At 37.3% G+C, this 23,068-nt stretch overlaps 1 protein-coding gene across 3 annotated transcripts in view; it reads left to right on the forward strand.

Annotated features, from left to right (window-relative positions):
- Positions 1–23,068, forward strand: part of SOX6 (SRY-box transcription factor 6) — a 248,981-nt gene that overhangs the window by 212,552 nt on the left and 13,361 nt on the right. For all 3 annotated transcript variants that reach the window (XM_086472314.1, XM_086472316.1, XM_086472315.1), the window contains 3 exons: positions 382–490; positions 18,947–19,180; positions 21,688–21,904. In XM_086472314.1, the coding sequence (XP_086328440.1) occupies positions 382–490; positions 18,947–19,180; positions 21,688–21,904 (560 nt within the window). The remainder of the gene's footprint in view (positions 1–381; positions 491–18,946; positions 19,181–21,687; positions 21,905–23,068) is intronic.

The following is a 23,068-nucleotide window of genomic DNA, read 5'->3' on the forward strand; positions in this document are numbered from 1 at the left end:
TTTTCATATCTCCCAAATGTTGATTGTCTTTTCCAGTTTAAGTCAGAAAATAAGCAGAAAGGCAAAGTGAGCAGCATCGATCAGCAGTTTACTGCCAAGAGTGTTTTGTATTTGCATGTACAATGGTTTATGCATTATGGCAGTGCAGATCAAAATAATCTCAAAGTTTCCGTATATGTTTCACATTTAAAACTAATTTTCATAAATGCAAACATTCAGAATCTGTAAAAAATTGTCCCTGAGTTAAAATTCTAATTAAATGCATTCATTATTTGTTCAGATTTTAAAAATAAGGCACATATCAGTGCTTACACACGTGCACCGGCATGTAATGAGAACTAACCTATGTGGAGCATTAAGAGTACTTCTGTTCTTTTGCAGGAAAGAACAAGGTTTGAAAATTTAGGCCCCCAGTTAACAGGGAAACCAAATGAAGATGGAAAACTGGGCCCTGGTGTCATCGATCTTACAAGACCAGAAGATGCAGAAGGTGAGTTGCAATTTTGACTGTTGTTGAACACTGCATCACAGAATGGTATGGCTGAAATGCTGCCAGTGTCGTAAGTACTGTCTAGCTTACATCCCATGGTAACACTTGAATGATTTCTCTGTGTTTTTGGGAGATTGTAATAAGTCCATAGCAAAGGGGGGATACATATAAAGGACTGTATAGCCCTCTGAGCCCTTCTGCAATGCAACTATTTTTTCCCCCCGTGGCTGTCAGTTAAGTGTTTACATTTTATACTATTAATAAAAGCGTAGGAAACATTGAGAAAATTGTCTCAGCAAGGCAATATATACATATATATCTTTTAACCAGTTTTTAAGGATTTAGCAGCTTTGAAGAAAGTTAGTGCTCTTTAAGAAGTCTACCCATCAGTGCACTCTCAAACTATTCAAGATATAGCAAGCACAATTTTACTGACAGGCAGTTGTCAAATGATAATGGAAAAATATTTCACATTTTCTATATGAAAATGTCTTTTTCATGATATAAACCTTCAGTGCATTTGCACTTATTTCAGTGCGAGTTCTGTATTTCAGGCATACAGTGTCAAGCCACAGGTGGAAATCAGTGTTTATCAAGACTGAGTTTAGTCTCTAGCAGAATTACAATGCATGCTTTGGAAGCCGATGCCACTGGTATCCTCTCTACCCTATGATACATTAGGAGAGAACATGTAGATAGAAATCGTACCAGTCACGGTACTAAGACTAATGTATTATTCAGATAGAATATGCAGCATTTTGCCCCCTCAATTCACTTCTGTTGGAGAATAATTTTGCTCTTTTTTAACCTGACAACTTCTAGTTATGCCACTGTTCTTGAGAAAAGATTAAAAAGTCTCTAAATTTTTCCGTTAATATCGAAACATCTGACAGGTTCAAAATTTGCTTTTTTTCTTGGATCAAAAGAATAGGGCCAATAAACTTGTAATTGTTGACAAATAGGGTTATTTTCAAATGATTCTTGAAATACTGTGACAGAATTTTTCTGATAAAAAGGCATTAATATTTTCTGCATAGAGAAATATTCCTTTGAGCACATTTTCTGTTCTGTCTCTCTGTGACCCAGAAATAAATGGTCTCATGAATTGTCCCTTCATTTTTGAAGCCTGACAACAGCAGCACATGTAAATGTTATCTTTTCTTTGCTGTATAGATAGTATATGATACGCCTGTGATAAAACATCTTACAGCCCTGATTCTCCTTGCTTGCCAGCCAACACACGTTATCTTTAATCAGTCTCTAGGCAAAACAAAAAAGCTGAATTTAGAAGTATTTTGGGCAAGGACTTGTATACAATAGAGAAGCTGCTAGTTCAGTTCCAAGATGTTCCTATATTGACTTATTCATACACAGGAATAGTTAACTCTCAAATTTAATTCAGCAAAACATTCCTACTTATTGGTTTAATATCATGAGTAGCTTGTCACGTGGAACTGACACATGCAGCAGGAGCACATGCTGACATGTTTTTTGCTTAAATTTTTTTTGTATTTTGACATAGTCAAGATTTCAAGTCTCCATAAGAATAAGATAAGATGATGACTGAAGCTCATCAGCTGTTTATTACAGATATTATTCAGAAGGAGGCTAGCAATTTAATTATACATTTCATATTTTCCATATATATTTTTAATAGTTCCTTATAAACCAAATAATTTCCAGATTTTCATTTTCAGGGAGCTGTTACTTATGAGCTTCATTTATTCGTCCTTTATTGGATGTGATTGGCCACTGTTGTATTGTCTTTAAACAGAAAAATAATGAACAGAATGTAGGTAAAAAAAACATTTCAGACAGGAGTTTTAAAATTTCTTTTTTTCTAGAAAAAAAGGACTTGGGCGATACATGGACTTTCAAAAGTACTTGTTGACTATCAGTTATTAATAAACTGCTTTGTAAATGAATTTGCATCCTGCAGCAACTTCTTATATTTCAACATATTAAGGGACATTTTTTTCCGCGGTTGGGACAAAGTGTTGCAACAGAATAGTTACAGATACACAGTTACTGGTTCATATGACATCAAGTCCCTGATGACTTTCTTGGTTTAGCTCACTTCCTTCAATTCATCCTTTCTCTTTCCAGAGTTCTTAATTTAGTATCTTCATACACCTTGTGGTACTGACAGCCCCCCCATTACTGGATAGTGCAGAACAAAGCTTTGACATACGTAACCCAATCTACAAAGACGTGTGCCAGTTTAAGGACAGTGTACATGTCTTTCTAGAGCTAGTGGGGCAGTTTGAGGTGTGGTGGGTTGCCACATGGGAAATCTGAGTTCACGAATGAAATCAGATTTCCAGACTTTGTTTAGCAGCCACGAGATGTCTCTGGAAAAGAGGTGCTGGACAAATACCTCTGCCGATCTCAAAAAAAACATTGGCGGGAGTTCAAAACTGAGCTGCTTATTTGTCCTTCTAGTTGTAGACAAGATGAATTTAGATATTATCTGGATATATATTAAAAAAAAGACATTAAATATATCATCCAAGTTTTGCCCCTTATCTTTGGCAAGTTAGCTAAGAGGTGACACTTCTAGTGAGGCATCATTTAGATTAGAATTCCATTGAAAACAGTGCTGCTGAAATATCAGCAGTTAAACTGTGGCCTCTGCACTGTGCCACGCTATGGACTCTGTTTGGCCTCAAGAATATTAAACTTCTAATTGTCATGAAAATATTACAGGTCTTTCTAGGTTTGCCATGTCACAAAATTTTTATATGTGTGGCTATTATTTTGTCTTCCATACATGTCTGTTTCAGCACTGAATTACGAAGAAACTTGGCGACTTATTCTTTAGAATCATAGAATCATTTAGGCTGGAAAAGACCCTTAAGATCATTGAGTAAAAGTGTTAACCTAACACTGCCAACTCCAGGGCTAAACAGTGTCCCTCAGCGCCACATCTACACATCTTTTAAATGCCTCCAGGGATGGTGACTCAAGGACTACCTTGGGCAGCCTGTTCCAGTGCTTGATAACTAATTCAGTGATGTGTTTCCTAATGTCCAATCTAAACCTCCCCTAATGGAACTTGAGGCCATTTCCTCTCATCCTATTGCTTGCTACTTGGGAGAACAGACCGACTCCCACCTCTCTACAACCTCCTTTCAGGTAGCTGTAGAGAGTGATAAAGTCTCCCCTCAGCCTCCTCTAGGCTAAACAACCCCAGTTCCCTCAGCTGCTCCTCACAGGACTTGTTCTCTAGACCCTTCAGCAGCTTCTTTGCTTTTCTTTGGCTTCCTCTAAGAAGAGAGCCTTGTTGCATTTTAGTGTGATACCAAGGTCACAATCTCAACTGAATGTCAAAGGTTCCTAATAGCTAGCCATATTCTTCAAAGACTTAGTGTGTTTCACACCTTCCTTTCTGTTTTGTCATTCTTACTTACTTTTAATCTTTTTTTCGTTTTTTTTTTGGCTATCATTTGAGTGCAGGCTGCTGTAGACACCTTTAGATAATATTTATGTATTTTGTTGTGTGCTTTTATGCAAATAACACAGTCATATAGAAAATAAAAATTTCAGAAGTAACATATTGGTGGTCAACTTTTGATCCATTGTATGTCTTCACTAGAAATACTTCCAGGCCTCTGAGGTCCAAGTGCAGTTGTAACAGTGAGTGTGTGGCTGTTAGATATGTCAGATGGTTTTACTCACATCACTAGAATTTAGCACTTCAGAATTATGAAATTTACTGCATTTAGAGAAGATACAGTGACTATTTGTAGAGGTTTTTTGTTGTTTTGTGGGGGGGCGGGCAGGAGGCTGTAACAGATTTATTCCTGAGCCAAGGACTCCAAATTTAGTCCTACTGCTGGCCATTAACTTGGGGGAAGTGCAGTTTGGGGTGCATTCTAATCCCCCAAATGATCTAGACCAAGGGGACTATGGAAGTGCAGTTCCACTCCCTGTCTACCTGCGCATGTGCATTTCCATAGGAAACTACACTGTGCAGAGACAAGGCATATGTCTGTCTCATCCCAACAGGCAGCCAAGGAAGCCCAAATGTGGTAATTGCTCCTGTTTCCTATAGCTTTGACACAGCCTTTAAGGTTCAAGTAATTTGTTATAAGAAATATCAGCAGACCTGTGTTTTGTGGAATGCCTTTGTAATAGTATCTAGCAATGATTTTTCTCTACTCCTTGTATCTTTTCTATAGCACACAGCAGTGATCTGAGTTTGACAGGGTCAGAGTCATAGTTTCCTTTAATTTTAGGAGTGCTTGCAGTACTGGCTCATTGATCAGAAGCTGAAATTACATGGTTTTTTTTTTTTTTTTGAATCATGAATTGTAAGACAAGTCTTGAAATTCTTTAAATTTAGCTCTATACAATTATAAGACAGATATGAAAGAATACTGCAGAATGACTTCTAAGACTACACTTGTTGTCCCTGTCCAATGTGTGCAACTTTTTTTAAGATTAATGGTAACTAGGTGTACTTTCGGAGATGACCTAGCATATGGAGTCATATTCAAAGGTTGTGTTACTCGTAATGACCTAACTGACATCTGAATGAAGGCCTGAAAATCATCAATGAGAGTTTTATATTAAATATGACATAAACCAACATCTCTATTACTTCCTTAGCCACCAGCAGGACTGGGCTAACTATATTAAAAATCATGCTCAGACTGTGTTCAAAAACATTGCCACTGACTGTGACACCACTGATGAATAATCCACAGCTATTAGACTTATATCACTACCTGGAAATCCCAGTTGTCATGTTAAGATATATGATACATCTGTAGCTAGCAAAAATTCAAAAACATGATTTGAGAGCCTCATAAATGTTCAGTGACTGGTATGCAAAATTATAAACAACAGCCAATTATAGAACTAAACAAGGATTTTTTTTTCTCCAAACCTCATCATTTTAAAGGAATCATCATTCTTTCTGTAGGCGGCTTATAATTTTGAACATTTGAGATTGTCAGTACTGAAATATAGCTAACTGGCATGGACACACCAAGACAGCTTTGAATCTAGCTACAGCTAAAACCCCTTTTTGAACATGACTGACGTACATCGACTGAGCAGAGTGTGTAGAATATAGTCAGAAGCCAGGTGAGCCCTGTTTAAATTCCAGATGGGAGAACCTAAAGTATTTAGTTCTTAGTTATATGAGAATATTGGATGATCTGAATATGGTATTTTGGTTCAAGTTCTAGAAAAGATATACCTTTCACAGATGCTCACTTTTGGTAATAGTGCTTCTTCTTTTGAATTGTATAATGTGCTCTGTGTTTATGGAGCTTGTGCTTGAGTAATGTGCTCTGTGTTTATAGAACCTTCTGTTTTTGTGGTTGTGGTCAAATGCTTTGGAAATTTGTAGGAAGTATGTTAAGATTTTGTTTTGTAGTACATATCTGCAGAATAGACCTGATGTTCCTGTTGACAATTACTGATTTTACCTTTGCTCAGGTTGCAGCGTGGTTTCCTTCAGCAGTCATAGTCAGGGATACAGATTCCATCAAGACCTGATATCCATTCCTGTCAAAGAACTGGATCTGTTAAAATATAGTTTTCTTGATTGGATCCTGGGCTCAGGACAAAAACATCTGAATGTTACTGTTTTGCCACTGCCTCACTGTGTGATTTTGTAAGACTTCTCTGTGTCCTGTTTTCCCAAGTGAAAAATCAGATGTGTTGTGAAGCTAAATTCGTTTTTATAAAGCAAATGGAAACAGATGAAAATGCTGTGTTAGCACTTAACATTTTGTTCCGTGTTCATTTGTGTTAAAAGAGTCAGGAGCTTGTGAGTTAAATATTTGGCCTCACAGTTTGCCATTTGGGACAACATACACAAAGACCTCTTCTTGAGTCCTGTTTTGATGTTTTCATTTGTTCTATTTATCATGGGCTAGTTTTCTTGGTTCTGCAAACTTTGTGTTTAGCACTTGCTGCCTCTTCCTTTGATACTAATCTACTAGTGTGTGCTAGGCATGGATCATAGTTCTGTGGATAGGTACACGCCTACTAGTTTAGATAAAAACATTTTTAAATAATGTGGTGGGATCTGTCTGTCCACTTTATCGGTATCTATGTATTTATTGATCCCTTGGCATGGTACTGGTACCAGCCAATCTTCTTAAATTCATTGACTTAGTGCCTGTGTCCTCCCTTTCACCTCCTGCTGTCTCTTACTTTAATTTGGAAGTTAATTGGTTTAAAGTGTCTTTTTCTATCTACCAGGTCACTGTTTGAGGTTATATAGCTTTAAGCCTTATCATGGTATCTCTGACCATGCTCCAAATAGGCTGATTGCAAGCCAGTTGGGGACTGTGGGCTGCCCTACCTTAATCTTATTAATACTGGTTCAGATATACACAGTTTTTGGTCTGAACCTGATTTTGGACCTGAACTCAAGCTTAGAGGAGTGCAAGCTCACCTTTGCTTTTAAAAGAACATATTTCTACTCAGCAGTAAGCTCAAGAACTCAATTCTGCAGCATTTTGGATGGTGGATTTGCTGACCAACATACCAAGTCAATGAATTACTCAATATTTGCAGCAGTTAACAGCAGTCTGTCTTTTTATGTCCATAAAATTAGCACTTCTCATTCATATTTGACTTGGGCTAGCTACATTTCAAGGCAGGCTGTAGTACAATGAGAGATTCTAGCTGCCCAAAGGCAAGGGAAATCGAATGGCAGAGAAAGAAAGAAATGGTGATAGGCATCATCATGGATTGAACCACTTGCCAGAACATGGTGAACAATGAGTGGTTGCAATGGCAGCAGCAGCAGTGAATGTGGAATCAAGTGAAGGAGAGGAATGAGCTAACTGGGAAAAGACAGGGTGTCTCTGCAATGCAGAAGGTAGTTTCTTGGCCATGTGGGGAGAAACATGAGAAAAAGTAGCTACAAGGGAGCATAAGGCTGATATCTAATGGTAAGGAGAAACTGCCACCTTGTCCAGCTCCCCATTTCTGCCCATCTGTCAAGGCTTCCTTTTCTCACTCCCTGATGATAGAGCAGATATCATGACAAGTGCCTGGGTTTTGCAAATCTATTAAGTAAAAACCAGACCAACACTTTCTTAAAGGAGCACCTCTGCCATAGACTCAAAGCCGCAAAATTCTCATATATGTCCAATAGTAGGTAATTACTTATGCAAAAGGGTGTTGCAGTTCCTTCTGAACTCAGAAAAAAAGTTGACTTTGAGCAGCTGAAGAGGCAGGTGAAAGGGAACCATACATCTGCGGGCAGATCGGTCTTGGCAGGCCGCCAACACAATCCAGACCTGTGAGGTAACTTGTTTAACACTCTCCTGTGCAGAGGTGTAAACAGCAGGTAGTACATGCATGACAAAGCATCACCTACTTGTGTGACAGTGCTTCATAAATACTGGAGGAAAGAATGCCTCTCCACGCCAGTATTTGTCACACATAAATATTTGTAATAGTTGCTATGGCAGTTGAGAGGGGAAAGATGAAAATCAGAAAACAGTGAAAGCCGTCTGAAAACAAAGAAGTGTTTCCAGAGAATGCAGTAAGTTCAAGTACTGGATTTTTTTTTCCCCTGAATTCTTGTTATAGGTCTTTGATTAAAAAAAAATCCCATAAGTGTATCTTTGTTATTTAAAGAAAAAAATAACTTATTAACTTGGTTAATTAGACCAGATGCTAAAAGTTTGGCTACATTAATGGTGGCTGCCATTTTTAACACCCATTAATTTATTTGATTGTGCCTGATACTTGAGTGATATGCTTAAATTTTCCAGAATAACTCATAACAGATAAGGAATCTGGGATAAAATACTTAGGCACAGTATTTTAGTTCTGTTGGATGAGATTCAGTGCCTCAGCCCTGGAGTAACTCAACGCCTGCAAATGGGATAGGAATAAGATGCTCTCTCTAGAAGAACCATCCCATCACTTTTCTGATGGCAACCACTTAATGAATCTCATTGTTGCTAGAATCCCTGTAACATTTTACAGGAGGAACTCTCACTCTGAGTACCGAAAAATCTGAGCTGGGGGTGTGTGGACTGATCTTTCCATGGCATTGAAACTTCTTCTTCTCAAGACGCTAATATTTAACATATAGTATGCTTCTTACTTTCAGAATAATAAATCTGGATGTCCTCCACAAGTGTTACTTTTTGATTTTCAAATGTCTTAGGTATTTTTTTTTCCTATGCTAAATATGAGGCTTTCTCATTTGCTGTTTCCATGCTACAGTAATTGATTCTTATAGAATAGTACCTTTATTTAAAAAAATTCTAGTTAGAATTTCTGATATTGTCAATCAACTTGTTACAATGTCCTGAGTTTTACATAGGGGTGCCTATTAGCACAGTTATGGTTAAGGGCTTGTCACAATTTCCATTATACAGTAAAACATTATTTTCAGGAATTTAGAACAAGGCTGTAAAAAGTAACTGTGGGCTGCAGTTTTACACAGAAAATCTTTGCCCATGAGAAAATTATTGTCACAAATGCTGAAAGCATCAGTCAGTTTGCTTAGCTATTTTTAAGTGGAGTGAGTGAAGAATTAAATATAGTAGTTCAGCGGTTTAAAACATTTTTTCACACTCATGTACAGCCACCACAGGTGTAAAACACCCCATGGTCCTGATTTTAGTTCTGCACATGTCTTTGTATTGCTCAAATGCTGCAAAAGGAGCTTGAAGCTAAAAATAAAAAATATCCTGAAATACTGTAGAATTTCCAGGCACAATTGAATTTTCAGCTGATGGAGAAAGCCACCGTTGTATCATAGTGCATGGAGGAGGGAGGAATCTTGCCCTTCTTCCTTAACTCCTTGAGTACAGGCAGTGGAGCAGGAATACCAATACATTAAAGAAAGGGCATCATATATTCTGGATAAGCATGAGCAATTGATACAGATTCAGACAAGTCCTCGTCTTTGTACAACTGTCTGTTTTGCTAAGTCTATGTTGCACAGCATTTTCTCCTTCAGGAACCTCAGTATCTCAGCAATAGAAAAGTGTGTAAGAGCATCTGCCTTTCTTCCACACAGATATGCCAAGTATCTAAGCAAGCGTTTAGTGCAGAACTTAGTAGCAAGGGGACAATATTTTCTTAATTTGTACTTTGATTTAATTTTACAGAATCAGTGGTCCAAAAATGTGTGTGGAGTGGGCATTACAGTAGCTTCACAGCTTCTGCGAATATTAAATAATTATGTTTTCAATTTGGCAGGGGTAGTTTCACTGGAAGTGCAGTATTTTTAAAAAAAAAAGTAATTTGTAAATTTTCACATAAGCCCCTATTTCATAGCGAGTCCCCCATTTTTTTATCCAAATCTGGTAAATGCGGCAACGTATTTGGACATACCATTGCCCTGTCTGTGAAAACATCTTCCGGGCTTCACTCACAAATCCCAAATGCGCAGGTGCAGCACATTTGAAAAACTAGCCTTAAGAGTTTTTCGTAACATTTGTTATTACTTGTTAACATATACGTCCTGTTATCATACTGCTTTTGCTTCTCTCCATTCATGATATATTACTGACTAATTACATTATTAATTATTATAGTATTAGCACCTCATGTGAAAGGCATGAAGAAATGGCATATGCGTATCCCAGCCCTAGGTCCTTGGCATCTAACTGCTGATATTGTATGACAAGTGAAAACAGCAAACACTGGATGGAGGGAATTAGTTTTATTGATACAAAGAATGATGCTGCATGTGCTAGGTGACAAATGCAGTTGCACACAGAATGCAGGAAACAGGCCACTAAAGCAGTGATTCCAAGACATGTTAAAAACTTTTGCAAAGTATTCTGCATTTCATTAATACCACGTAATTTGAGGGAGAAGGTTTTGTAAACCTCTTTTCCATTGTTAGATGTAGTTTGCTTTTATAAACCGCATTGTACTTAGGCTTTTAAAATTCATTGTTTTGCTACATAGGAGCAAGCAAAGTTGTTCATTAAGAGTATTCAGCCACACCTTGAACAATGCATCTGTCAAATACAAAGTCAGGCTGCCTTTCTTCTCTGTGGTGAATTCCTGTCTGTCATTTCTCCATCTTAAAACAAAACAAAGCATTGACTGAAATATGAAAGGATCATGTCCTATAGCTTTTGTTCAGGCAGGATTTTTTTAAAAAATTAACTGTTAGAGATCACTGAAGACTGCAGGATTAATCCCTGTGTTTTAAATCTGTATCATGTTTTCTGGATGTTCTAGGTGACACTATCATGTTAGGAGAAATTTGAAATTATGTGAGTAGCAGCTCCACTGGCAATAAAGTTGTTACTCTTACGGAAACACTTTTGTGTTAAATTGATTAGTTCATCCCTCTTTGTATTGTTTTGACTTTGAATATAACTAATATAGTAACAGGAATTGCTTAGCTGTTAGAACAACAGTTTTTCTAGGAAAAAAAACCCACAACCCAAAACCAAACAATTTGCGGTATTGATAGATCTTGTCAGATATATAACAATAATTATCAGTAATATTTCTCTTGGGCTGGACCATCTCTTTGTCCATGGTTTTCCTCTCTGTGGGCCTCTACTTTCCTTATTTGAGTATGAAATGAAATATCAAAGAGAAACAACAATAGTGTTTGTGGGAATGTTGATTGTAGTTAGACCTGATGACTGGCAATCCCTTACTTTTGGTGTTATTACTTAGGCTGAATAACTTTCATCTTAAATATGTTTCATATTTTTTCTGTCAATAATATCATGTCAGAATGGGGTTGTTGGCATTTAATTAATTATCTGTGAAGGGTCTTGAAGTCTGCAAGTAGCACGTGATTGAAAAATCTTATGACACTTACATACCTCCACAAATTTATAGTAGAGGCCGCTTCTTCATCCCGATTTCTATCTAGATGTTTCATTGATCTTCACAGAATACCTTCTCATGCTCTTATGTCCCAGGACAAGTGGGACTATGTAGGTCAATGAGGGCTTAAGTCAGGCCTTAAGCACTAATTAATTCAGTTAATAGTCCATGTAATTTAAAAAGTTATTGTATTGTTTTAGCTGTATTCCATGCCAAATTTCCATGAGGGTTAATTTTGCCATAAAATGTGGTCAAGAAATATAAACTGCTTGTGTAAGCCATCAAGAAAGGAGCTGCATTTAGCAGTTTTGATTCATTTAAATAATGTAGATTTGGGCATGGCTGGCTGTGGAGCATGGATGTGCTAACAGCTTATTTAGAAATATTGTTTCAGTATTTATTATGACCAAACTAACAATTCAGCTTTAAACACTGGTGAATGAACTGCTACCACTGATAGAGCCGAGAAAAGCTGATTTGATTTCACACAGAGAAGTATTTCACTATTAATTTTAGCTCTAGACTTTCAAATGAGGAAAGAAATATATGCAGGTTGTGAGGATGGCTGTGAAAACTGGTGCTGCGTTTTAACTGAGATTAAGAATTTTGCTTGCATATGTAAAACAAATGTACTAAAAAAGTAAACTCACTGCCACGAAAACTGAAAACAAGGCACTTCGGAAAATGTATGCTGATATATAACTGGCTAGAATTTCCCTCATTTTGCAAAGCCACGAGCCACATGCATCAGCTCACCACAAAGTCATTAGGTCTTTTTAAACTCAGATGAAAAACATTAACAAATACCACAAAAGGCTTTAGTATGGCCCCTTTGTTCATTCACATATGGCAGTTTATAACTCCTGCACCACTTGGGTCGTGTGTTTGTTTAAGCTGCCTCCATCAGGCCAGCCCTGAAAGAACAAAAGACATCTTGAGCAATCCTAAGCAGGAAATGGGCTAATCTAAACATGGCTTGTGACACTATAAGTAGAATAGAAAGGGGAGGGATTGATTAGTCATTAATGTCCAATTGACTCCATATGGATGTTGCAATAATAAGGCCTTTTTCAGTGCAGTAGCAGAGTTATTGAATTAGAGGTTTATGTTTCCTCAGAGCGGACCTTAGGGAATTCCCTTTTGGTTCTTCTTGTTGATGTTTTAAAGCTAATGGAGTCTCTTAACAGGAAAAATAGAAGCCTTATCATAACTGAGTGTTGCAGGGATGTAGCTAACCTGTGCTATAATATATCCCCACCTCTTAATATTTACTTAGCATATTTCAGAACCCTTGCAGGTGAAATATTTTAGAGCTCATTTAAATATTCTAGCATTTCGTGAATCACTCATGTCTTTCTCAGTTTTTCCCCCTTTTCATTCATTGACATGCAGCCTATAGGAAATGTTCAGCCCTCAAATCCCAGCTGAATAATATTTGTTTAGCATTTGGAATGAAAGCAGCTTGACAGACACTTCCCTGCAGAACATTTGTGCCACTGTGTGACTACAGGCATCCCCGTCCCAGAGCTAGTCATGTTTCCAAGTGGGTGTTAGTTTTGTGTAGTGATGACAAGACATGCCAGTAATGACAATGGTTCATGAAGTGCCCATTTATTTTGCCCCTTTTGCTGGTAATAAAGAATGAGAAAGTCTTCTGAATGTGGATAGGCATGAAGAAGTATGAAGCAGGCAAGGAGAAAAACAGATAAATGTTACACTAGCACTGCAACAAGTCACTTAGATTACAGTGAAGTAGTAATTTTTGTAACTTCTCCAAAATTGAACATTGAACTTAATAACTCAAAATAATAGTTAAATGATTATTTTTGTATTCTAAACTTTCTGAAGCTTCTTTTGTCATTCTATTCTTTCCAGATTTGCATTTTTCTATTTGATTTGAAATACTGCTGTATCTTTCATAAAGGCTGCATTTGTCTGTCTGCAGATTAAGAGCAGGACTGGAGACTGCCAAGCCAGTTTTTCATGCTCCGTTTTTATGGCATTTCCATGTTTATGAGTAACCCATCTCTGATAGTAAAAGAGTGACTCCTATTTGCATGTTCATTAGATTCTGGTCTCTGTAATGCAAGCTGCTAGCAATGCTGTATTACCACAGACAGGGACAGATATTTTGGAGGTTGCAATCAGATGACATGCAAAAATGTCATAGCTTAATGAATAACTGATGATAGGAGTATTACTACTAACCAGTTACTTTTACACTAGGAACCTAGAAAGATTATCTCTACATATCCTGTCTTGGTATATGTCTACAGAAGATGGTATGCAGTATATTCTCTAGAGTAGCCAAAGATCTGTTATCCAGGGGGAGTCAAAGGAAATGTATCACTTTAAACATGAATCAGTGGACAGAGTGTGAAGAAAAATTAAGGAATAACAGAGTGACTGATAAAAATCTTTCTTTTTGCTGTCACTTCTTTTCTCTTTCTTTCCTCATCTTTTTCTCACCCTTTTTTTGCTCCTTTCTATCGTATTTATTATTGTTCTCATTCTGGTAACAGGTAAAAGCCCAGTCTGAGGTTTTATTGTGGTAGTTGGAAGGTAGATAAAATGGAAGGTAGAACCACAGACAATAGGATTAAACCTAATATGGCCAAGATTTCAGGGAACATGCTAAGAGATGGTGCATGTCCTAAATTCTTGTCATTATAAAAGGTGAGAAACTCAGATAAAGGCAGGAATAAATAAATAAACAATGTAACAATCATTACTCTATGTTTCTTAACATTTAATTAATATGAAAATGTTTACCTTTCCTGTTGCTCATAGAATCATAGAATGGTTTGGGTTGGAAGGGACCTGAAAGATCAACTAGTTCCAACCCCCCGGCCGTGGGGAGGCACATCTTCCACTAGACCAGGTTGCTCCCAGCCCCATCCGGCCTGGCCTTGAGCACTGACAGGGAGGGGGCAGCCACAGCTTCTCTGAGCAACCTGTTCCGGTGCCCCACCCCCCTCACGGTGAAGAACTTTTTCCCAATATCTAATCTAAATCTACCCTTTTCGGCTTTGAAACCACTATGCCTTGTCCTATCACCACATTCCCTGATCAAGAGTCCCTTCCCCACCTTTCCTGTAGGCCCCTTTTAAGTACTGCAAGGGCGCTAGAAGGTCTTCCCTGAGCCTTCCCTTCTCCAGGCTGAACAACCCCAGCTCTCTCAGCCTGTCCTCACAGAGGAGATGCTCCAGCCCCCTGACCATCTTTGTGGCCTCCTCTGGACCTGCTTGAGCAGGCCCATGTCTTTCTTACACCGGGGGCCCCAGAGCTGAATGCAGTGCTCCCGGTGAGGTCTCACCAGAGCAGAGGAGCAGAATGACCTCCCTCGACCTGCTGCCTGCACTTCTTTTGCTGCAGCCCAGGATGTGATTGGCTTTCTGGGCTGCCAGTGCACATTGCTGGCTCATATTCAGTTTTTTCACCTACCAGTAGCCCCAAGTCTTTCTCTGCAGGGCTACTCTCGAAACACTCATTGCCCAGCCTGTATCTGTGCTTGGGATTGCCCCAACCCAGGTGCAGGACCTTGCACTTGGCCTTGTTGAACTTCATGTGGCTTGCACAGGCCCACCTCTCAAGCCTGTCAAGGTCCCTCTGAATGGCATCTCTTCCCTTCAGTGTGTCAACCACACCACACAGCCTAGTGTTGTTGACGAGCTTGCTGGAGGTGCACTCGATCCCGCTGTCCATGTTGCCGACAAAGATGTTAAACAGCACCGGTCCCAATACTGACCCTTGAGGAACACCACTCATCACTGGTCTCCACTCAGACATTGAGCAGATGACCACAACTCTTTGAGTGTGACCATCCAGCTGATTCTTTATCCACGGAGTGGTCCATCCATCGAATCCGTATCTCTCCACTTTAGAGATGGAGATCAGATGATCAGATTGATGATCAGATTCTTTTCTCTTTCTAAAGAACAGTGGTTCTAGTTCCTCTGCACTGTCATTGGAGAGCAATCAGTCTCTTTTGGAACAAAAATATTGGTTGAAATTACTTCAATGATGCTGTAACATTTTTAGATTCATTCTGTGTTGTTCTTTGACCCAGTATTGTCCTTAGAGTGTAGTCAGGAATCCAGCTTCCACAAAGGAGTTGTCTGCTATAGTTCCACAAAAAGCAATGATTCTCCTTTAATCTGTTTTTAATTTTAAATCATCAAAGTCATGACAAGTTGAGTAAATGCAAAGCATCTAGGAAGTGAGACAGTCCACGCCCTCAGAAGCTAAAAATGTCACTTTGAGGACAGCTCCAGACTTTAGGCCGAAGTGTAGACTTCTTTGTCAACTAAGCCATTAGGGCAGCCAAACTGTACTGCTTTTGCAATATTTTTTAATTCTGACCGAGCTTTTAATTATGAAAATCTAAAACTCCTCCTTCGATTGCGGTATGTACCATAACTAGCAGATAGAGCATTAGTTGCCATAGAGAGACAATTATCAACTTCCTCCTCTCTTCTCACCCTTCATTAGTAGTACATTTTTACCTATTATTTTGAGTTTATTATTCATTAGACTTTCTTGAAAATATTTTCAGAAAGAAGTAAAACACCTACTTCTTTGCAGTTGTATATATCGTTTCATTAAGAATTTCAGGCATCTCTTTAAGCCTCTGTCAGTACTATAATTATCACAATAAGAAAAAAATCCATACTTTGTAAAACCTATTGAAATTGTTTATATAGGGCACAATACTGTCTAAATATCTGACATGAAGTACCTAAGAACAACCAGTTTGAAAGCTTGTTCTTATGTGTTTCAACTTGTAAGAGCTCACTGAACATACATACTTTTTTATATCATTAGCGCCTCATTTCTAAGCTAAAAAGGTACTGAGACTTTCTGTCTCCCCATGTAGAATCACATGCTAACAGAAGTATTTTCTTATAATGCTTTATATGCAGAATATAATTCTGTAGTTCTAAGATAGTTAGAGGAAGATGGATATTATATTACTGTAGTTTTTTGCAGAAATTCATTTTGCAGATGCTTTTGTGATGGCCTATGGGTCAACTTGCAAATATTCCCCCAGAGATCGAGCACAAAGAACATCAACTCTTTGGCTGCTTTTTCAAATCCTTCAAGAATGGACTTGCTTAAAGCAGATGCAGCCAGAGCTTCTTGGCCTCGTTGGGATGGTTGTAATTTATTACTCTAAGTAAGAATTGCTTTTTAACATAACCTTTGTCTGAAAACAGATCATTTATAGTGGTTTTTTTTTCCCTTTTTTATCTGTTTTTTTCTTTTTGTTTATTTTTTTCTTCTTTTTTTTTCATTCTATCTAAATTATGTTCATATTAGAAAGCTGGCCTGTAATCTTGATACTAAAAAACTTGCTCCTTGCCTGTGTTATGATTAAAATGTCAAGCCAAAATGTGTTAGAAAGGGCTAAAGACAAACTCCTTAGCCATACTGAGTAAGCACCTTTGGGAAAGTAAAAGGTGGAAAATCAGCATATGGATGTCTTTTTTCCTTTGCTGAGAGTAGAGCAGCTGAATAACATATGACAACTTTTGCATCAATAATAATTTAAATTTTTTAATTTGTCACCAACTTCCTAATTGCCCACATACTAGTTACAAATGTTGTAGTATGTTTATGATATATTTGATTTTTCTCAAATTATATAGCCAATTGTCTCAAATGTTTCGGTCTTGACTTACTATGTTTGTTTCTTAACTACAGTTTCACAATAAAGATATTCCCTCTCAAAAGCTGGTATCTTTGATATGCATGTTCCAGGCTTTCTGACAACAACAGGCAGAGCCTCAGTAACCATGCATACCCCTAAATTGGTCCTACATGAGGGTTGCTCAGCAAAACTACTGTTCTTTTTTGCAATAAAAAGTTGACTGCAGCTGCAGCCTCCTGTAAATGCTGAACACCTGTAGCACGGTACTTAACTTAGAATAGTATTTAAATAGTTCTGCATCTCACATTTGCTACAAACCTGTCTTCTTTTATGTGCATGCATGTTAGTATACAAATTGCCAAATTGGTGTCAGTTGTAAAGTAATGGCATTGGAGGCATCATAAATTACCATGGTGATCCTCAGGAGAAGACACCGCTGTATACGAATGAGTGTTTTGCTCTCAGGGTAATGTATGTCTTCATCTGGCCCAGTAGTCAGCATATTGCCCTGTGTTGATGGATATAGTCAGTTTGAAACTACACTACATTTCACTGCACAATAAACATGACTGTCAACACCATATAAAGCAAAATCAATTTATCCTGTATGGTCAGTGCGTTTAAAATGAAATTAATGTACTGTGGACCTGGTGGGGAAAAGGTAGTGTATTAGTTATGCATCCTCTGTTTTAGGACTTTTTTCATGTAAATGTATTTCCTATATAGAACTTTTAAAACAGTATACCTAACATACAGTGTTTCCACACTAAATTAGGAAACTTAGTTTTTGCACAATTATAAACTTGTGAGTCAGTCACTGAAATCAGTAGATCTGTAGTGTTGTACTTAGTTGAAAAAACTAATCTTATGTTATGTGGCAAGTAAATCCATGTCAGGAGCTGTAATAGTTTAGAAAAAAGGAGGCCTATTGCTGTGCTAATTTGTTGTCAAGTACCTTGCTTTTGCAAGGTATTGAATTATATGAACAGTTTGATGAGGCCCAAGACTAAGTATGTCACTCTGCCACTGTAAAGACTTTTTGCTTTTCTTGTATAGCTAAGGTAGAACACAAAAAACATATGTTATCATCACAATTGTAAAAATTTTTCTGGTAAAAGCTTGCCTTATTGAGGCTCTGTTATCTCTTTCTTCTGTATCAACTAGTTCTACACCTTATACTCCACACTGTGAATGCTAAAGCTAAAGCCCCATGAAGCTTTGCTGTTTGTGGTCAAGAAGCAGGGCTGGATGCATTCAAAAAAACAGTTAAGGTTGCCATGTACAAGTTGAATTGATAGTGGGTAATGACAGGGTGGTGGGATACACTAAAGCACAGCAGGCATGGAGAAGCTGGAGTGCTTGTCTCCCATTCCAGAAGCTCCAGGATGCTGTGCGTGTACCTGTTGAAGGCAGACAGCTTTATTACATGTATGTGATTGAATGCTTCAAGACATATCCAAAATTCAACTAAAGCAGATGTGACTTTAAAATGTTCAGCTCCAAATATAATCAGATCTGCACAACTAGCAGCATGTACCTGGTGTACTATATAATTTATTTTATGAAATGTTTGGCATGTGCTTCACTGCTCGAGCAGCTAAGTCATTGTAAATTACTTGTGTGAACAGGTCTACATCAGTTTGGATTCTCAAGTGTAACTTTTATGTGAGGTTTGTTGAGCATTCAGAACATTTATGCTATGTTAGAGTCCTAAATGGAAACTTTCCCAAATCTCCATACCTTAACCGGAGAAATACCAGTGCAATTAATTTCCTCGCTCAGATGTTGGTGCCTTCAGCTGGGTGAGCCTGATCAGTTACACTGAAATCACTGAAATCCAATTACACTGGGTATCCTTTCTCTCTCTGTCTCTCTCTCTCACAGATCTGGCAGCAAAAAGAGAGAGACAAAAAGAGAATGAGGTTAAAATAAACACAGCACTGAAAGCGCTTGCATAATCCACGTAATAATGTTTTGCATCCATCTTGTTTCTTCCTGCCCTGACATTACAGGAAGTAAAGCAATGAATGGCTCTGCAGCTAAACTACAGCAGTATTATTGTTGGCCAACAGGAGGTGCCACTGTGGCTGAAGCTCGAGTCTATCGGGATTCACGGGGCCGAGCCAGTAGCGAACCACACATCAAACGACCAATGAATGCTTTCATGGTTTGGGCAAAGGATGAGCGTCGAAAAATTCTCCAAGCCTTCCCCGACATGCACAACTCCAACATTAGCAAAATCCTAGGTAAGTGCAAGACAATGAACAAATCATGACTGTGACTTGGACCAAAACTGAGGGAAGCTTAGAAGGCTCCATTATAGTAGTGGCAATTGGCAGAGGTTAGTTATTTTTGGAGCTGTGGAAAGATGAGGTTATTTATATTGGTGACACAGGCTAGCTACTTCCTTCTTGGATATGCAACTTCTCTAATTTTAGGATGTATTTTGTTTGGGAGATGTTCACTGAAATTGGAATTACTGAAACTTATACAAATGAAGACTAATGGGTTGTTTTCATTTTTGTTCCCTTCCTTTTCCCTTTCTGCCCCTTTCCTAATGCTCTTTATTTTCAACAGCAGAGTCACAACATACTTTAAAGACTTAGCAGCATTCAAAAGGAATATTTTGTGAAATCTGTTGCAAGAGTGTATCCTGATAAAAGGTCTAATTGCAAGATCCCATTAGAAATGGGCAAAATGGTACATGCTAGAGTAAATACTAGGAAAAAATTAATAAAGTACAGCTTCAAAATCAAAGGTTTATGTCAGACAGTGCAGTGTCAAAGAAAGAAACTTGGCGTAGTTCAAAGGACACGTACATGCCTACCTTTTTGTGTGCAAAATGACGTTTGATTAAAAATGTTACAATGTTCAAAAAGCTAAGGAAGCACTAGTATCGTACAACTAAAATATTGCTTAGTTAAAAGATACCATAGTTTATATTTAGTTTGTATAGATTGGGATGATCAGGAAATATACCATGGATTATATTTTGCCACTGTGCAATTAAATTGGCTTATTTTTGAGAAATTTTTATTTGCTTTTTAAGACCCCTCCAGAGAATTAGAAACATACGTGAGAATGAGTGGTGAAATGTTAAAACCTGTATTTGCTTTCTGAGTCTTTGAAGTGAAAGACAGATTCCAAATGTAACTCGTAATAAATAAAAGTAAAAATCAAGTTTCCTCTGTAGTCATTTTATTGTAAACTTTGAGTTCAAATACATTCTTACCAAAGTTTGTTGCATGTTAGTTCAATCAGAGGCAAGAATACATAAAAATAAATGTTACTTTGTCCTAAAACTTCCAAAATCTTGCTTAGTAGTTCTCATATTTTCGTCTACCATATAAGTTAAGTTATATGAATAGCCTTTCAGTTTTGTATAAAACCTGCACTGTTTCAGTGTTGGCAGCTGTAGGGAATCTATATTATTTGTGTGCATTCTGTGAAAAAACTATTAGGAGCATAGTAACTGTATTCATTAAAATGTAAACTTCCAGCATAAATATTTCAGAAGTGCCAGCAATTGAGTGTTTGTTAACCATGGAATTAACCTGTCAGTATCTGCTCTGCCACAAATATGTCTATGTCCATACAATGTCTGTGCAACTTTTCCAGGACAATGAGAAAAGAGACTGAAATATTAGAACTGACACAGAGTATTGCTGGCTATGGATAATATTTATACAACTTTTCCATTTGTTGATGTATGAAAAATCTTGGTAAAAGAATAGCTTCCACCAACGTTTACCACAGCTGTAATCATTTTATTCATCTAAAAGACACCCAGAAGCTGTTTTCTGCATTTCTTGTCCTCTGGAAAAAAAAAAAAAAAAAAAAAAAATCCCTTCTCTATTCGAGTGTTTAGATAGCTCCTTATAAACAATACAAGAGATCTGAATACTTTTTCCTCTTCCTGTGTACATTGTGTTAATTTTTAAACTTTTTTATTGGTGCAGCTTTTAATGAGAGTTTACAGTACCTGAAGTGGTGTATAAAATTACAATATGCTTTCTCTTTGTCTCTTTTTTTCTAATCTAAGTTTGTTAAATGTAGCTTTCTCAGTGAAGTTCGGTGCATTTATTACATCTGGCTGGAAGATAATATCCATAATAGGATTTAAAATATGGTAAAGTGCCAATACTACACCAAGCTTATATCAGAAGATTATTAAATTTAAGACACCCGGACAGCAAGGGATTTTTCATAATTTTGTTGAATCTGTAAGGTTTTGATAATTTTTTCCTGCTACATAGCAAGCTATTAATATCTATTAGTAGGAGTGTATAAACCAAATCCTTGTAAAACTATCACAGAAACATATAACCCTAGGCAATATGTTAAGCTTTTAACAGGAGAAGTATGGTTGTAGACCTAACTTAACCGTAATACTATGAATGGTATTACAAAGGTATAGAATTATTCACAGATTAATGCTCATATTGTAAAAAATTACATAGTGTGTTTTGCAGCATGAGGCTGAGATTTTCAGAAGTGACTATTGATTTTAAGTGACCTATTTAATAGAGATTTACGTATGTTTGGTCTGCAGCAATATCTGAAAGTCAAGGTTCTTTTAAGGTGCCTCAGGTGGTGCATCCCAATATATGTGATGGCTGGTGTAAACTCAAATCAGTTTGTTTAATTAACTTATTTAAAAGTTGGTTTTTATGGCGAGATGGCATGTTGAAATGTGTATGTGTAAAGCTAAACCTGCTCTACTTGAGTACTCACAAATGTTTTGTGTTAACAGGATCTCGCTGGAAGTCCATGTCAAATCAAGAGAAACAACCTTATTATGAAGAGCAGGCACGGCTAAGTAAAATCCACCTAGAAAAGTATCCTAATTACAAATACAAACCTCGACCAAAACGTACCTGCATTGTTGATGGAAAGAAATTGCGTATTGGTGAATACAAACAACTGATGAGGTCTCGAAGACAGGAGATGAGGCAGTTTTTTACTGTAGGGTGAGTACCATTGTTGTAATTGTTTTCAAAGACAGAACATGCTGTTTAAAAACAAATAGACTTAGCTGTTTAAGTCACTGACTAATGTCATTTAGAAGGTAAGGATTTGAACCTCTAAAACCTTATTAAAAACATAAGATATATCACAGAATATGGAGCTATAAGCTTGCCAGTGAATGCTGATTATGAGACTGATTGTGGAATTCTTTAAAGTCAAAAGAAGTTGTTTCCAATTAGCCTGAAAGGTTTGAATCATGTTTTTTGTGAGTTATTAGTAATTTAATCCATTCTAGGTTAGTAATGACTCTATGATAATTTCCTAAATTAAGACAAGAACAAAGAGAAAAACAGAAAAGATTATTCCCATGTAGAATAAGTAGTCGAGAGAGGGGTAAAGGGAAAAGGGATGGGAGTAATAGCAGTTACATTAGGAGCACACATGAATGAATGATATCGTACCATGAGGTTATTAGGAATTTTGTTATACATAGAACTGTGAAAAAAAAAAATATTAAAAATAAATGTTTTAGGAAGAGTCATTCAAATAGTACGTAGGTAGACTGGGTAGATTTACAACTCAGAATATATGGGTCAAAAAGATCCTGGCACAGTTTTTAAAACATTGTGTGTTTCTTGACAGTATTTGCTCTAGTATTCAACAGAGAAAGCAGCACTATGAAAGATCTACAAGCTAAAGATAACAAAAGTCCAGTGAAACAACTGCACCATAACTGATTTCCCTCTCCTGTTTTTTTTTTTATGAATTAATCTGTGATGCTCAGTGCTCTAACACAATGTTTCTGGTGGTTTACAGAGTCTAAAAGCTATCTCCAGTGCCAGCCTTTCCAAATTCACAATGTTCTGCTTATTTCTCTAATCACAATAGTCTCCTTTTGTTGGATACTTCACTACCAGATAATTGACCTTGACGTTGATTATGTGCCTTCATTTTTGGCTTGGGATGCAGAACTCCTGTTGCAGTCAATTATTTTGTGGTACAGCCTGCAACAATGTGGGCTCTTTCTTCAATCAGTAAATAGAATTGGTTTTGATATCTTGAAATAGACTTCCAGTCTATAGTTTTGACATTGTTTTTCATAAGGGAAATTGTTTACTAATAGGCTTCCATCAAAATAGTACTCTGAATAGAAATCTGAATTTCGA

This window comes from Leptosomus discolor, chromosome 12 (assembly GCF_034619465.1).
Source record: "Leptosomus discolor isolate bLepDis1 chromosome 12, bLepDis1.hap2, whole genome shotgun sequence".
In the NCBI taxonomy this organism is placed as follows: Eukaryota; Metazoa; Chordata; class Aves; order Leptosomiformes; family Leptosomidae; genus Leptosomus; species Leptosomus discolor.